The sequence below is a fragment of the Periplaneta americana genome, chromosome 5 (assembly GCF_040183065.1).
Source record: "Periplaneta americana isolate PAMFEO1 chromosome 5, P.americana_PAMFEO1_priV1, whole genome shotgun sequence".
In the NCBI taxonomy this organism is placed as follows: Eukaryota; Metazoa; Arthropoda; class Insecta; order Blattodea; family Blattidae; genus Periplaneta; species Periplaneta americana.
This window is the reverse complement of record NC_091121.1, coordinates 88,720,716-88,739,438: the sequence shown is the minus strand read 5'-3', so window position 1 is coordinate 88,739,438 and position 18,723 is coordinate 88,720,716. Positions and strand designations below refer to the sequence as shown.

Genomic DNA, 18,723 nt, shown 5'->3' with positions numbered 1-18,723 from the left:
TGAAGCTATGAACTACAAAGGTATTTCCATAGAAATGAACATTATTATGCTACAAAATAATTAAATACATTTTAATAGCAACCCTTCTCCTTTAAATTGCATATTTGAAATACTTGTTACCCAAAAATGAACAAAATATTCCAGGACAAAATACTAATTGACACAAACTGGTGGACAAAGAAAAATTGGGATAAAAATTATAGACACACCAATTCTTGACCGAAATATTAATGTACAAATTTTTTGGTGGACGAAATGTTTGCTGGACTAGTTTTCTTGGGAAAAATAGCTGTGGACGTGAGATAGTGGACAAATTGTCTCTTGGACGTACTGCTGTGGACGTATCGTCATGGAAGCGTCGTCAGATATAGAGTCAATGAAGTTCTTCACGTTCTTCTTCAGCTTACAGACAATTCTAGACTTCTGCGCGTGAACATTGACCTTTGAATATCTCCATAAAAAGAAATCATGAGGACTTAAATCTCGTGAGTGAAAAGCCCAAAAGAAGTCGCTTTTCTTTGAAAATAGAATCCCGTCTTGAAAATAGAATAGTAGAATAGACAAGAACGCGTAACGCGACTGCGGACAAGTACAGTGTCATTTTCTCAGGACCGGTATGCCGCCTTATGCGGCAGCTATATATTTTAATGACTACATTATAACTAAATTTGCCTGTAATTTGTACAAATTATAACGATTGTGTTCCTCAAAAGTTTGATGTACAATATTGTACTTAGTACCCCATACTTACAAATTACAAATGAAATTACCACTGATATATTCCACGAAGGTATTAGTCCATATGTAGGCCTACGATTAAACAGTTTTCTCTGCGAGCCGAAGGAAACTGATATTTTTAATATCAGGGTATGTACAAACAATTTTATTACTATTCTATCAATACATAATTTATTAAATATATGGTACAGTGAAAGTGATAGAGATGATAATGAAAATCACTGCGTTTATACATAAATAATAGCGTAAAGTATTGATAAAAGCAGCGTTATATACATAATCACTACTATGACATCACTTGTAACATTTTCTTTGATATTATACATAATTTTGTGGAACACAAAGATACCGGTATAACTCCAAATTTCAGTTGTAATTTGTAGTGTGAATATGTTAGAAGAAAATCCACAAACGATTAGGGAAAATACGGAAATTTTACTTCAAGCAAGTAAAGCGATAGGTTTGGAAGTAAATCCCGAAAAGACAACGTATATGATTATGTCTCGTGACGAGAATATTGTACGAAATGGAAATATAAAAATTGGAGCTTTATCCTTCGAAGAGGTTGAAAAATTCAAATATCTTGGAGCAACAGTAACAAATATAAATGACACTCGGAAGAAAATTAAACGAAGAGTAAATATGGGAAATGCGTTTTATTATTCGGTTGAGGAGCTTTTGTCACCTAGTCTGCTGTCAAAAAATCTGAAAGTTAGAATTTATAAAATAATTATATTGGCGGTTGTTTATGGTTGTCAAACTTGGACTCACACTTTGAGAGAGGAACAGGGATTAAGGGTGTTTGAGAATAAGGTTCTTAGGAAAATATTTGAGGCTAAGTGGGATGAAGTTACAGGAGAATGGAGAAAATTACACAACGGAGAACTTATAGCACTGTATTCTTCACCTGACATAATTAGGAACATTAAATCCAGACGTTTGAGATGGGCAGGTAGCACGTATGGGCGAATCCGGAAATGCATATAGAGTGTTAGTTGGGAGGCTGGAGGGAAAAAGATCTTTGGGGAGGCCGAAACGTAGATGGGAGGATAATATTAAAATGGATTTGAAGGAGGTGGTATATGATGATAGAGACAGGATTAATGTTGCACAGAATAGGGACCGATGGCGGGCTTATGTGAGGACGGCAATGAACCTATGGGTTGCTTAAAAGCCATTTGTAAGTAAGTTGTAAGTAATTTGTAGTGTACTACACCATACATTTGTGGAATAGGGCTCAGCTGGACGGAACTCGTAGGTTGAGCATCGCTACTCCTATCCATGTACAATGACTCAATTACGTTCTAAATATAGAAGGTTTTCAGTCAGTTCCGTCGGTGCACACACCAACAATTTTTTAAAGATTCTTATTGTAGAGTGTAGAGTGTAAGAGAAGGCCCTATGGCTTTAACTCTGCCAGTATAAATAAAGAATTATTATTATTATTATTATTATTATTATTATTATTATTATTATTATTATTATTATTATAGAGTACTTGTTTGGAATTTGACTCGTGTTCACTTAAATTATTTCTGTTAAAAACTGCCTCAAGAATGAGCTCTGTAAGTCCGTATCAAAGTTCTCTAATCACTATAATAATGAAAGAGGCAGTTGGCAGTACATCGCGGGCAATTTCTATGAAAATGATCTGGCAAGGGAAATTCAAGCGGCCGGCCTGCGTCCTCCCACCACGCAGTCAATTCAAGGTCGGCCAGTTTCCAGCTGACAACACTTTCGCTAGTCGCGGTATCTTCCTGCAGTATGTGTGCTCATGCGACTCGGTTGGTGTCGTAAACTAGTGAATACAAAACGAAGTTATCACACCTGAATGTGTCATGCTTCTGTGGTAAGATACTTTATACACTTTCTATAGTAATAAATTCTTAATACTGCTTCAATACTCAGCGTGACAGTCAGATTTTTACAGTGCAAGACTGCGCAGTTTCTCTCATTTGATGTATCACACAATCGGTTGTTTATTTTACGAAGTTTTACACTGCAGAAAATGTTTAGAATTAGCGTGATATTCATTTTTGTAATAAAGGAACAGCAGAAATAATATAGTTTAAAAAATATAGGTATCAGTATTCAATGAAAACTGATTTAGAGACAATAAAATTTATCCTTTGTTGTTCTCTCATGTCAGAGGTTTCCTGTTTGCCATTATATACTGGATTTGAGAGTCCAACCCTATGTTAATCCGAAAGGAAAATAAAACAGAGGGCCCCAGGGTAAATATTCTTGGCCATTTGTCCTCCATGTCAAAATTTAACTTTGTTAGTCATATTCTGGGCTATCATGAGGTGTAATAATTCGTCTTGCAGTGTTTCCACCCCAGTAATGAAATTCTCCACACTATCATATTACCAAAAATAAAAAAATAAAAATTCTTCGTTGACAATATAGAAATATTATCTGTATCACTTTATTATTTATTACCAGGGTTGCCAGACGTCCTGAATTTCCCAGGCTAGTTCGTGATTTAAATGATGTGTCCTGTGCTGGATTGAGTTATGTCTGTCGTGGAATATCAAACAAATTGAACAAATTCATTTCTTTTGCTCATTTCCATAAAATTATTTTAAAATTTCTTATTATCTTTTTCAAAACTCTGTCTAATCTATGTTTGGCGTCATCGTCAGCGACGTCTGGCGCCTCCTAAGGGGTTGTATTGAAATAAAAACGATAATACTGGATTATGTATTACGTATTATGCAGTATATCTTTATCCTTTACTCTCATTGGAAGTTGATTTATTATTGATAGTTTTAAACGCTTATCATAATTTTTTTTCTGCATTGATCAGGCTGCAATATAACAATATTTTTCGAGACTTTGTCAATAATTCAAAGGAAATTTCATAATCTACAAAAATGTAACAAAATTAAGAGTTTAGGCCCTGTGTAATCAGTAGAAATACATAAAACGAATAAAATCCATTATATTGCAAATTGAATTAATTCAAATGTGTAGTCACGTTCAGGTAGGAATGCAGTCCTGGAAATCGGTAAGTCGACTTCTGCGTGGATCATTACAAAATCATAAACGAATTAAAACATAATAACTTGTCAAAATTAAAATTTCTGACATATGAATGATTTGTATAATAACGATATATAAAGAAAGATAAGTCAATAAAATGTAAAATGATAAATAAATGACAGTTTGTATTCCGATGACGTTCTTTGGTGATGATTTTGCATATCTGAAATCGTTATCTTTCTTTTAGGAACAGTAATCGATAAGTTTATGTCTGAGTCATCATCAATTCCTTATGGAACTTTAGAATTCCAGGCTCGGTTTGATTGTTTTAAAAGTAATACCTGTTGTATCACTGAATATCATGCTGTGTGAAATTTAATTTGTGAGGTGGAGAAACACCAAAGCGGAAGTCTATTAGTGGGAGATTATTAATTTTTTTCTGAGAAACCGTGAGATTAACGTGTTGTAATTTGTATAGTTATTGTTATGGCGTCCATTTTTGTTCTTTCACACAACAGTTTTCCTCCTGTCAAGACATTTGTAGATAAGGTGTGAGTTGGCATTACGGCACGAATAATATTATCAAGACTCTACAATAGGGTGGAGTGAAAATATGATGTTTATGGAATCAAAATGTAATACCAATGAAAAGTGTAGGGTGGTATCATAAAGAACAATGTAAAATATATTTTCTCTAGATTAATATATACAGAGCATCATATCTTTAAATTTTCACAAAATTTTGAGGTTCAGATTTTTTAGCGAGAGAATATTCTTCAGTGATTTAATCTGAACAAGATATCAGAAACATGTTAAAAAAATACATGTTAAAAGACTCGGCATATTTTTGGTCCCCTGTTGTTTCATCTTGAAGTGTCACAAAAATCTCAATTTATGAGAAAATTGGGAATAATTACGAAACTCTTACGTATGATATAATTAATATAACAAAATTAATGGAAATTCATTTTTCTTATGTTGCAAGGTATTTAAATCAGAATATCTCTTATTAATACAAGAAATCTGACCTACCCTGTTTTCGCAATGCCAGAGGGGCTGAACCCATCACAATTACCTACCTATCATAACGTAATGAAATATTATCTATGCGTCAAAAATGAATTAAAATCTGACTTCAAATCAAAAGAATCCACTGTTGGAGAGATTTAAGAAAGAGTCGCTATCAAAACTAAGGAAATCCAGGTGAAGGTATAAATTCCGAAAATCAGTCATACAAGAATATTAAACTGATTCGTGCTTACCATGATCAATACACAAACTTAATGAAGCCTTGTAAGAAATGACATAGTGACGACAACTAAAATGACAACATTGCAAAATTCAAAGAAGAAGCAAAGAAACTATTTGATATATGCAGTTGCAAATGCAAAAAAAAAAAAAACATTAATACTATAGACCTAATTATGATAAAGACCGCCGTGTTCCAAAACAAGAAAGAATGTTTTACTAGAGCAAAGAACAGAAAGAAGGATAATAAAATTGGACCTGTTGATTTAGTTACCACTCAGAAAGAACTGAAAAAGAAAACAAGAATAAATTCTAACTAAACAAAATTAATGGGCTGAAATGGAATTTTTGTTATATTTTACGTAAAATACTGTATATTTTGTTCCATTGGATCCCCTCAAAAATACTGTACACTGCAATCTCAATTTAGAGTTTTCCAAATAAAGTTTAATATGTGATTTTACAGCAATTCATTAGCTATGTAATGAAAAACAAAATAATAGAACAAATATACAAAGAGCAAAAAAACAATTATAATTTTAAGAAACTTCAAAACTCTTGGGGCACCTCAAAAATTAAATATAGAAACTCCATGTTTTTCACATTCCTAAGTTAAGTGAACATACAGATTTTTGCAACTATTACATTTGGAAAAGAGATCAAAAACAATTTCATGTATAGATTCACTCCATCCTACTCTATAACCATAAAACTCATATTTACATATTGTCAAAGAAAAATGTTAGCAAATTTTCCTGTTGTCAGTGACACTGAACCACAGACTCACTTCCTTTGGAAGGAAAGTCATGCTAATTATGTTTATGCTATCTAAGAATCATACTCGGCCATGTATGAATTCGCCTTGCGCGAATGTAGAGGAAGCATTGTAACCATTAGAGTTCCGAGGACGATTAGAAGATCACGTTAAATTTATGTGACGACTTTGGATCTACGAATAATACCTGCGTCAACGAGTATATTGCGTACACACTTTTGAAACAGCTTACTGATTTGATACTTCAGGGAAATGAGTCACACATCACGTAAGCACAGTTAGTTACGGCATGCTAATTGAAGAAAGATATCAGTGCAAAAACATTCACATGTCTCTCTTCATTGTTATGCTCTATTAGAGATTCCGGAGAATACAGGTTTTACTATTATTTATTTATACATATGAGACGTTCCGTAAGAGAAGGGCGAGCCCGCCAAGGGTCGAATTTTGTGTTTTTTATTCCTACGAATATTTAAGACATATCTGCAACATAAACCTGACAGACGTAGGCGGGTTTGCCCTTACTACATCGAAATTATCATTGTTTGTAAGGTTGGAGAAACTGCGTAACCTGTGACAGGTTCATAATGTTTTTTAGTTGGTTATTTAATGGCGCTGTATCAACTACGAGGCTATTTAACGTCGATGAAATTGGTGATAGCGAGATGGTATTTGGAGAGATGAGGCCGAGGATTCGCCATAGATTACCTGATATTTGTCTTACGATTGGGGAAAATCTCGGAGGAAACCCTTAGCCGACTGAGCTACACCGTTGGCTTTCATAATATTAATATTACTACGTACGAGAAGGGCGAATACGCCACTCTGCCTGAAGACGCGCGCCATTAATTGTCTCAGTGTTGTAACCACACAGACGAGTACAACCGTATTACGTGTATTTATGGACATTGTAATAGCTTATTATGAGTAATAGTGACAGTGATAATCAACCAGGTATATCTGGTTATTGTAGGAAACGTCAGAAGCATGTCGAAAAATGGAAAAACGTACACGCTAAGATTGAAAGGAACAAAGGTAAATCGTACATTAGTACGAAAATTAGCAGTGACCGACTCAGAGGAACATCTTCATTAAGGTGATGTAATGGATTATTAGCACCTCTATTCCCAGAACAAGTGAGACCACTTTTGATAGCAAGGGTAATAACATGACAGGGATCTACTTATTTTTTGTTTATTAATAATTTCAGACACTTTGAAAATGTCATATCACAGTGCGATTAAGTGTTCTTCGTCTTCTTCTTATTATTATTATTATATTATTATTATTATTGTTATTATTAATTATTATTATTATTATTATTATTATTATTATTTTCATTATTAATGTCTGCCACTATTCAGTTCATTCTACGCCCTTTGCTATTTTCTAATATACTGTTTTCAAATTATTCGAATAATATTGATCAATTCATATCATCTATGATCACTATTAAGTTGGAATATTAAATTGGACATTTAATTGCAATTTTCAATAAAGGTATTCGTTTTTCAGGGTACAAAATAATTATCATTATTTACAGACGTGTCCTTGGCGAATTCGCCCTTATCTCGTTTACAGGTAAAATACTTTGAACATCGATTATCTCTATAGGTACATTTGGCGAGTTCGCCCTTCTCTTACGGAACGTGTCATATGTGACATAAAAAATGGAAGGGTATTATAAGTAGGGTAAAGGCTGGTAATGTGATACGAGTAATATTGTGATAGCTCTTTTTGAGAATTTATTACAATTTTACTGAGCGAGAGAAAGACCGGTATAGTGCAGCAACTTGTCCACGTACATTCCCTTAATACGTTGACGCAAAAAACCGATCTTCCTCTCTCTCAGAAAAATGTAATAGATTCTCAAAAAGAACTATCACAATATTACTCGTATCACAATATTACCAACTTTTACCCTACTTAAGATATAAGGTCAATTATAATTTTCTATAATGCCTTCGAAAGAACGAATGTGGATTGTTTGAAATAGACCTAAAGAAATCACAATAGTAGGCCTACAATTTTAATATTGTAAAAAGTAAAGTAAATTCATGACGCTACAGCCCATGTAGGGCCAAGACCGACCAGCCGGCTGCAGGCCTCACGCCCACATGCCGAAGCAGTGGTGGACGATCTGTTTTAATACTGTACATAATATAAAACTGAAATAAGTATACTGACATGTACACAAGAATTTCCCGGATGCATACTGATATCCATATACGTTTCAATTTAAATTTAGGTACAGTAGAATCCCAATTATCCGTCACCCTATTAACAGACTGGTGGATTAACCATCTGTCTTTCTCTCACATTTTTTTTTTTTTTTTGCTGCAGAAATATATTAAGTGCTGTACATTGTATTGCCACTATTTTTTCCAGAGAGTGTTATTACAAGCCTTTTCCCTTGTAAGTATGGTCTACTGTTCGAATTGTCGTACTGTGTAACTTCTATATGAAATGTCTTCTATGGGTGTCAAAAGAAATCTTATTGTGCTAGGTATAAAAAGTGTAAATAATTTAATGGCTTGGAGCAAGAGGAACTGTGGCTCATCTCGTATCAGAATATGACATTGGTGTGTAGAAACTATGTAAATCTACAATATGGGACCTCCACTATTCATATCTTTCCACACATAGCCATTACAAGGAGTTTCCTTACCCCTTAAAATCCGTTGTTGACTTAAATTAGTGAACTTCTGATCCACTACCTAGGATGTTAAATATAAGGTCGTGGAGAAAATTACCGAAGTGTATTATTCACTAAATTCACGACATTCTTATGGTACGGATTATCCTATTTTTTCGACCCATCCCCTTCAGTACCACGGGTAATAGATGTTCTACTGTATATACATTGATAGAAAATTTTGAACAGAAGAGAGATACTGTTACACATAATTAAAGTACTTACAGACATAGACCTACATGAAGGCTGTAACATAAAAATTAAGATATAATGTAAAATTTGTGGCAATAAAAGAGTTCGACAAGGCTCCTCAACATTTCCAACTTTAATTTATTGTGTATTTAGATTATGTAATAAAATGTAGATATTGGCCTATAATTTCAGACTATATTCTATTGTCAGAATAGAAAGACATATTATAAAAACTATTATTTTATCTTGAAAAGTGGTTAATGGCTACAATTTATATCTATTCAGAAAATAAAATCAAAAACGTTTGTGGAAAAGAGCCAATAAAATGTAAGACAATTTTAAATAACAGGATAATGGAGTAAATTAATATTTTAAATATTTAGGATGCAATGTAAGTTTGAATTAGAAGAAATAATTTCCTGGTTCCTAAATATATTGTACGTGGCAAAATTTATTAAAACATTTTTAAAGCCGGATACCCTATTGAAGTTTTATGAAGTGATGGTCATTCCTGCTTTGTTATATTTACGTTAACAATAAATGATATAAACTAATCCATGCAGTGAAAATGAAGTAGGCTATTGCAAAGAAAGAGAAATATCGGAAAGAAACTAAACATTCCTCATTAAATGCAATAATAATAATAATAGAATACAGAAGTAAATTTAAAAAGTCTTAAATAAACAGTACCACAGTAATATTATCAGAAAAGACTTACACTAAGCCAAGGCATTGAAAGCTTTAAGCGTCAAAACCAAGATGCTGGCTATAATTCTTTGAGAAGGTACCAGGAACAAGTGCCTAATTTCTGTACAGAGTGTCTGACTTAAGCAGTTCATACCTATTTGCATAGGCGGAACCAGGTGTGGGTATGATGTTCACTGACATCACGTGAATGTTACGAGTTTTACCCTTCGTATGATAATATTATGTTAATTATTTATTTTCTTTCTCTTTTCCAACGTGTATTCCAGTTTTGGATAATGTTTTACCGAGTCATTTGCTCTCCTTATAGTTCCTATAACATCCTTCAAATTAATTTATTTAGTTTGCTTCATTCAGTATAAACAACGTATCTTTAAAGAACAGACAGTGCAAAATTTTAACACAGTTTATTAATTTATTTCAATATTTTTTAATATATCACACCTAGTGAAACTCATGAGAACGTCAAAACCTGGGAAGACCAAGAAAAAAAATTGGATACAGAATATGCTAGACCATTATGGTCTAAGACATACCAGATCGATAACAACCCGCATGGTGTTGGACGATGTCGATGTAGTTTCCTTAATTCTTCTCTCGATATATTTAAATTTTGCTGTTACGACCTTCAGTTATTCGAACCGTAAATACCTGTAGAGTTTGAGCGTTTATAGCGATTGCTGTAAAATATTCTGGTTCACACGATCGTACGATGGATTACATATTTCTACTTTAAAGTAGTATTAATTAGAATATTCTAGAATCACCTGGAATCGAAGTTATAGGCCTAAATTAAAAAGTACGAAAGGAAGCACCGAGTATCGAACCCTCTTAGGCAGTCGAAACATTCATACGAACACATCACTCCAGCTAAGAGCCATGAACTATCCTCGAGAGATCCGCGTATTACAAATGTTTGTTTCTTTACTCAGACGCATGAATTAACGTTTCAAAGAGAATTTCAACGACGAAAAGTATTGTGTGTCCACCCCTAGTCGTGTTGTGCGTGATGTCTAAACAATTTATGAACGGCTTGAGTCTGACACCCTGTATAAAGAAGAATTTGATGATGATGGTTATGATGTTTGACTTTTAGTCCATAGTAAGGTAGTTTTATAAATAAATAACTGTTAGTTTAGATGATTTTAACTAAATATACCAGATGTCTGGGATAAAATGTCGCAACACGACTATACTGATGTTTAACTTTCAATAATTTGCATAAATCATAATATTTTGTATTATGTGTGACATGCTGAAAAAGAGCATGAAAATTATTTGTAGCACAGAAATAAAGATTATTCTATTTTAAGCGTCTTGGCTCTTTGGATAGCGTGTGCACTTCCCATCCAAGTGTCCAGTGGTACATTTCCCGGCGTAGGTAGTGGTCAGATTAAATTTATATGCCTTCCTCTGGACCGGTCTTGTACTTGTCAACAGTGTGGTGATCACATAGTCAGCGCAGCCCGCAATTTGAGAAAGTCTAGTGTTCGTTCTAAGACAAACTTTTCAACATTGCATTGGTTTGTAAGTCGATAAAGGGTTAAAGTTGAGTAATAAGGCAAGAATAAGTAAGATTAAGTGCACTAATGATTTCCACGATTAGCCTACTCATACATAAGGAAGTTCTCTAGTCCGGAGTTAAAAATTGGCCAAAGTTTTTTCTACGGACTTAGTCCGTAGGCTATGCAGATAAATTTTGAAGAAGTCATGAGAATATATATTTTGCATAAATTAGTAGTAATAGACTTTCATTATTAACTATTTCGATTAATTAAAATGTGTGTCAGTGAAACTTACATCAGAGTCCGTATAGGTCAGTTTCTATCTGATGCTTTTTCAATTCACTGCGAGCTAAAGCAAGAAGATGCACTATCACCTTTACTTTTTAACTTTGCTCTAGAATATGCCATTAGGTAAGTTCATGATAACAGACAGGGTTTGGAATTGAACGGGTTAAATAAGCTTCTTGTCTATGCGGATGACGTGAATATGTTAGGGAAAAATCCACAAACGATTAGGGAAAACACGGAAAATTTACTTCAAGCAAGAAAAGCGATAGGTTTGGCAGTAAATCCCGAAAAGACAAAGTATATGATAATGTCTCGTGACCAGAATATTGTACGAAATGGAAACATAAAAATTGCAGATTTATCCTTCGAAGAGGTTGAAAAATTCAAATATCTTGGAGCAACAGTAACAAATGTAAATGACACTCGGGTGGAAATTAAACGCAAAATAAATATGGGAAATGCGTGTTATTATTCGGTTGAGAAGATTTTGTCATCTAGTCTGCTGTCAAAATATCTGGAAGTGAGAATTTAAAAAACAGATATATTACCGGTTGTTCTGTACGGTTGTGAAACTTGAACTCTCACTTTGAGAAAGGAACATAGATTAAGGGTGTTTGAGAATAAGGTTCTTAGGAAAATATTTCGGGCTAAGAGGGATGAAGTTACAGGAGAATGGAGAAAGTTACACAACGCAGAACTGCACGCATTGTATTCTTCACCTGGCATAATTAGGAATATTAAATCCAGACGTTTGAGATGGGCAGGGCATGTAGCGCGTATGGGCGAATCCAGAAATGCATATAGAGTGTTAGTTGGGAGACCGGAAGGAATAAGACCTTTGGGGAAATGGAGACGTAGATGGGAGGATAATATTAATTTAAAATGGATTTAAGGGAGGTGGGTTATGATGATAGAGAGTGGATAATCTTGCACAGGACAGGGACCGATGGTGGGCTTATGTGAGGGTGGCAATAAACCTGCGAGTTCCTTAAAAGCCATTTGTAAGTAAGTAAGTAAGACTCCCATTATTTACTCTGTGCGATACGTACTTTCAAGTACCGGTAGTCGTTTCTTACTTTGTTGTGTGTTGGTATATGTTGTGCGCAGAGTCATTGGCAAAGGAATTCACTTCCGATCAATAACCCATAAAATATATAAACAAATGATGATGGATCTTCCAATACAATAATCATATGTAACGCATTTCATTTTGATCAAGCATAGAAGCATAACCCGGGCCAATGAAATAAACAATAATTTCTTAACTTACGAATGCATTACAAATGGCATCGACGCGACTCCCATAAGGAGCAATTCTGCAATTTATGCTACTATTTTTCCTCAGTGGTAATCACAGAAGCCTTCCATGTTAAAAAAAATTATTTGTAACACTTGCATATGCTTAGTACTTGTGTGTTTCCTCACAATGTTGAGCACAGAGCCTGCAAAAAGGGCTCAGACCGTGAAATGGGTACAAAGAAAAGTTTGGTTCATCACTAAGAAATTAAGTCACGCCACTAAAATGTACAACGAAACAGGTTCCTGTTTGTAAATACGCAGATTCCCATGGCTGTGTGGAGGTTATGCAAAGCGAAGGCAATAAGTGAACCGTTTCCTTACTGTTGCAATCAACAGAGTGAAAATGCACGGACTACGTCATTGCTAACTGCTTTCATTAATCTTATAAGACATTGCTTATTTGTGGATTCTGATATGTAAGAGAAACTTTGGTGACACACACCACTAAGTTAATGGCTAGTGAATCGAGATATAGATTCAAACCCATGTGAAGTAAACTGCAGTTTTGAACAAAAATTGTTAGGGCCATGTTTTCTCAGTACGTATACGATAGTCTTTCTTCCATTGCTATAAAATAATCGTGATCCTCGTCGTCGTCGTCCTCATCATCATCATCATCATCATCATCATCATCATCATCATCATCATATCATCATCATCATCATCTTAATGTGTGAGAAAGAGGCGGATGTCACTCGCTCGGCCTTGTATTTTCCAATCTCTTTTCCCTTCACCAATTTTTTATGTGTTACTCTGTCTAGTAACAAATAGATAGGATATCTATATTTATTGTACTGTTACAGAATAGTGATATGCTATCTAAGTCTGTCAAAATTAAAATCCTCTGTTATCAATATAAAATACAGTCAACTCCGGTTATAGTGAACCTCTGGGGACCAGCATATTTCGTTCACTAAAACCGAAGTGCCTGTTTTTATACTACTGACGTTGCTATATAAACAGTATAAATGCCTGTTTGGGACAAACCACGTTCAATATCAGTACTAATGTTCGCTTTATCTTCCAACGTAAACAATTTACGCTTCTATATCCTGATGTTCATAGTTCGCAACTTGAATCTAATCTGGCCATGTAGGTAGTAGGGACTAACCTATTTCACTCCTCTTCCCACTAGAAGTACGCTGTGTACTCGGCCTTGGAATTTCCCCCGGTTCACTTTTATAAAGATGCGGGAGGAAGGGTTGAGGACCATTATACTCTAATCCTTCTTGTATTTACCCATTGGTCATCACTCTACTCCCTTTTACAAAAGAAAACACTTTTTCTTCATATTCTTCTAATAACTTCTTTTTAAAGGAGTCAAAACTACAATCCTTCCTTTATCCCTCACTGCGTACACTATTCTCTTTAACATGTTTAAAGCTGTTAAGGAAGCTGAACAAATCCTTTGTTTTTCAGTGCACTTAAGGAGTAAAAGGTTTGAGATTTTGTTCTGAACATTTTCTTGGAAGTTTATAGGAGAAGGGGTTTCCTAAATTACCATTTTGGCCATTTTGAAATTACATTTTCTTGGGGAAGTTTTAGTTTTAGGTTCACCTATAACCGAAGTCAGGATTCACTATAAACGGAAATATGAATGTACTTTTTAATGCATATGGGTCGGAACCAAAGATTTAGGTTCACTATAACAGAGTTCACTATATCCAGAGCTGACTCTACTGAACTCTCTACGCTGCAGAAACGCATTCCTACATCCAAAGTCCGTCGCGGCATAAGATACCTTTAGTAATCCTTTAAGGATATTCTTGGCGGATTTCTGGTAAGGTGTTCCAATACCTTCCTAACACTTATACGTAATTAAATGTTACTTAAATTTAAAAACAACACATAAATCTAGGTCATACATACCAAGGAACAGTTCCTGCTACAGGAAAAATCTTTTGGCAAAGTCGGGAATCAAAGCAAAGACTTCGTAGTTAGTATTTTTTTCATATTACTTATAAATTGAATGGCTCAGTGCTAGAGTTGCCTAACCCACAAATTTTTAAGTCTCTGATTTCTGCATAGAATGACTGTAAATTATCATTTATATGTGTGCCAAAGTACTTGTAATAAATAAATATTAGATTATAGTAAAGGAGAAATAATTTCCAAATGAGAGCATATAATTAAAAAATCGATGTCTAAATTTAAACTTCAATATCTTCTTTCCATGTAATTGTGGTTTAGACAACTCTGGCATTGAGACACTCCATCATAAATCACATTCTTGTTTTCTTCACTTTATTTCAACTGCGTGAATGTAACTCAACCAGGTATGTTCCAAAAAGTGAATTGATTCCCTATAGCTTTCCCAAGCTGATCACACTTACTCGTAGGTTTTCATCTTAGAGATCGCCAATGGACTGTAAGAGCGGATTCGATTTCAGATAAGAAGGCAAGATTGCGTTCTGTTCACTCAACGCCATCAAACGGTTGCTAGACTTTGTTTCCTGAGGGTAAAGGCGATCAAAGCCGGAAACTGCCAATTGCCCTAAGTGCACAAGTAGATTTGAGGGGCGAAAATGTGCACACGTGTTTTCTCTGCCTGTGATTGTCAGATTAGCATCTCCTCCAATCTCCGACTTTTAAAGGGTGCAATCTGCTTGAAAGAAAAATCCTATTTCTCAGGGGTTTATAAACATTCGGGACGTGATTCGAAATTAAAATTCGGTTTCGTTTTTCTTGTTGAAATACCGTATGGTTATTAAGACGTTTGGTACTTGATTCTCTTGTTTTCTGAAAATCATTCTGACAAAATAGTAATTTTTTGTATTTTTCAGATATACGCTATAGAAGAAAAATTGCTCCCTATTTGTAAACATATAGAATGATATAAATAGGCCTACATTGATCTAACGTCTTTCTCTGATCAAAAAGTCTAAAGATACTAAAATTTAAAGAAAAAGAATGCTGGCACTCATTCTTACATTCCTGTAGTATTCATATGTAGTGTACGTTTATATGCCAGTTTGAATGCAATAATAATCATATTACACAAAATTTTACGGAATTGTTCTGGCATAAATTAAAATAATCTAAAAACGTCTACTTGAAACACTTAGGTACCATGTCTAATATAACCTCAATGAAAGAGGTTTTAGCATTTAAAATATTATAAATAACTTCGCTGAATTTAATCTGCTATAAACTGACTATTTCTATATTTAACAACGTGTTACTGAGATAACGTTAGTAAACAATTCGTTAAAAATATTGCGTGTAAATTATTAGGCAGAATTTTGCTGATGTAATCATACATTCACACGCATACATACACCCGCGCAAGCACACATACACATACACATACACATACACACACACACACACACACACACTCAGGTTCAAAATGTTCTCGAATGCTCTACCCAAGGCGACAATCAAGCCACATACCAAGTTATCATACTTGAAGGCCAGTAGACCACATGAAGCGGAGAAATCAGGTTTCATTTGGTCATGCTATATATGTATATATACGTATATGAAAATGGACGGAGAATGACTCACTGAGACCGTAATGGGCTTCGGGCTTTATACTTGTTTGCATGATGATAAAGTTTAAGGACATCCCTGCGTTCATACTTATGTTAAATCCCCTTATGTTTATAAAGGGACCAAATTCCTGTGAAAAGTGAAGTTTGTTTTTACTGCAAAACCAATTTCTCTATCTTTCAAACTGTGCATTATATAATAATTTTTCTGTTATGAAAACTTACTGAAAAATTACACTTTTTTGTAGGAGAAAAATTAATTACTTCAGAATGAATGTACTTAGATCAATTAATTTTAGGATGGAGTTAGGTATATCTGAAAAGCTTCTTGTGCAAATATTACTTTTTGTTTAAAGAAATTGTGACACCTCGTTCACGCATCAAAATCCAGATTTTTTTTAAATTTCCTTTAGGAATAATTGCCATTTTATAAAATTCTCTTCAGTTTGAAATTTACAGCAAATTGGCCCGTGACCGCCACTGCCACTTATATCATAACATTGGGAGTTGTTAATATTGGTCAATCAGCTTATTCCTTTCATATTAGTAAATACTTGTGGAGTTTGCTGCAAGTGTGGAAAGGTAAGATTTCTTGCTTGAAAAAAGTGAAAATGGGTCGAAATTTAGGAGAGTAGACATGAAGTGGCAGATTATTGAGATGTGAAAGAATGACTTGAGATAATATCTAACTCTATCCCAAAATGCATTGATCTAAATACATACATTCTGGAGTAATTAATTTTTTTTTACGAAAAATGTAATTTTTCAGTAAGTTTTCGTAACAGAAAAATTGTTGTATAATCCACAGTTTGAAAGATAGAGAGACTGTGTTTGCAGTAAAAAAACTTCATTTGGTCCCTTTATAAAAATAAGAGAATTTCACATAAGCATAAGGACAGGAGTGAAACATTTCTTTCGAAAGTGTGTCCTTAAACTTCTGGTAGAACCTGTACTATCCGTCCAAGTGGTTATGTCGCATGCTGGTTTCCCCCCATCCTTTTCTGCTGGCCCCTCTGTAAAGGTTAGTGGCTGGGCTGTTAAGCTATTTCCTGAAAATATTTGCTGAACGGAATTAGAAGTCTATGTAATATTATACAACTGTTCAAAATAATTTAAAGGAAAAGGTTCCGTTAAATAAGTAACTGCCACGTGACTACCTCGGACTCGGACGGACAGTAGTTCATGCACACAGACACATACATGACGCTTTTTGTAAATATCCCATTTTGTCATACTTTTCATTATATGTCTGGCCGAATAGCCGAGCGTACACAAGAATCTTTGACGGACAGTTCACATGCTTCTGTAAATAAATTAACACGTGAAGCGTCACACTGTAGCTGGTTTTGACATGTTTGTAGCCCTTTGTATCAAACCATCTTCCTCTTTGCCGTGTCTAACGATGATGAATTCCCAGTGTTGCCAACACGGTGGTCTATCCATTAAATCTAGTTTTTTGGTCCTCTGTCAGTGGCTAAAATTCATTACACTGTGGGCAGTTGGAAATCTAGTTTATTTTAATGTCAGTGGAAATTTTTGGTGATTTTGCAATAATTCTCAAACACATCTGTAAGGCAGATTGCATATAAAACACGACTCTTTCGATGATGACCATTGTCATTTCAAAATACTTGTCTTGCAATATTAGATTCTATCAATGTACTCTGCAGTTAACCGTATAACAACTAAATGGCTGGAACTGAAAACAGAACACAGTCTTAACACACAAAGTGAGAAATTAATTCGATGACGGCGCGTTTCTTTCGTTGTTCTCCAATCGAGCAACCGATGAAAATGTTTTATGAATGTATGGAAAAAAATGTTACTATTATATTCTACAACAAATTAAGGTTTTCTTAATTCAACACAGCCCAAAAAATGACTGAAAACGTTCAAGTTTGCGGCGCAAGATGAACTTAATGAAACGAAAAAAATTCAGCATTACTACTGATTTTTGGGGTAAAGTTTTCCAGTACAAAGAGGTATCAAACAAAAACCCGTTAAAAGAATTACCGACTTCGCGCCATCAATGTTAGGGTCTATGTCTTGCTTGGTGAAGTTCAGAAGTGGATTCAAAGTATTATCATTAAATCAAAATTAGAAATAGGATGGGGATTTCAATCAGTTTTGAAATTAGGGCTGCACTAAGACGGAGTGGTGTATGTTGTTATAATTTTTAATAATTATTCATACTATTATATCTTCGCATTATTTAACAATGAAGTGCAAAAAAATCTTTAGGAACGAAAATCTGGTGGGTTTTATGACATATTATTTTGGTGAGTTTTTGTAAGCATGTAGTGGTTTTTCGCAAATGGAATTGGATTGGATTCCCACAATGCCGTGTTGTTCGGTGGTACATTACTGGAACGTGTTGCTTAGCAACATGATTGTTCAGCGCTGCATATCCCACGCAGATCCTCGTCACCGAGTGAAGACCTCATGAACTCCTTAACCTATTATCTTTCATTGCAATTTTCTTTATTCATCTCGTTCTACTTTTTCAAGCCCTTTGCTCGACGTAACTGCCTATTACATTCAACTTCCGCTCACAAGATGAATGGGAACGACACTAATTTAAATGTGCGGATCGAAAAGAACATCTGAAGCTGGAGGCAATCTTCCGTCTGTAGAAAGTGAAATCATTTGTGGGGTCGTTAATGCAATGTCTCTTGATTTAGATGCATTGAAGTTTTCTACGGTGAACGCACGGCTTTGTTGCTGTTAGATGTCACGGTGTAGGTTTGGATCCCACATATCATAAGAATGTCACCCCTTCCCATTGAATTCTTACTTAAGAGG

The 18,723-nt window shown here is 34.6% G+C and overlaps 1 protein-coding gene across 2 annotated transcripts in view; it reads left to right on the top strand.

The window, feature by feature from the left end:
* The window catches only part of LOC138699960 (transmembrane protein 8B), a 97,249-nt gene that overhangs the window by 34,563 nt on the left and 43,963 nt on the right, over nucleotides 1-18,723 (top strand). The window contains exon 1 of one of the 2 annotated variants that reach the window (XM_069826196.1): nucleotides 2,453-2,587. The exons of the other annotated variant lie outside the window; for it this stretch is intronic. Coding sequence (XP_069682297.1) covers nucleotides 2,570-2,587 — 18 coding nt within the window. The 5' untranslated portion in view covers nucleotides 2,453-2,569. Of the gene's footprint in view, nucleotides 1-2,452; nucleotides 2,588-18,723 lie in introns of those variants that run through there. 2 annotated transcript variants of the gene reach the window in all.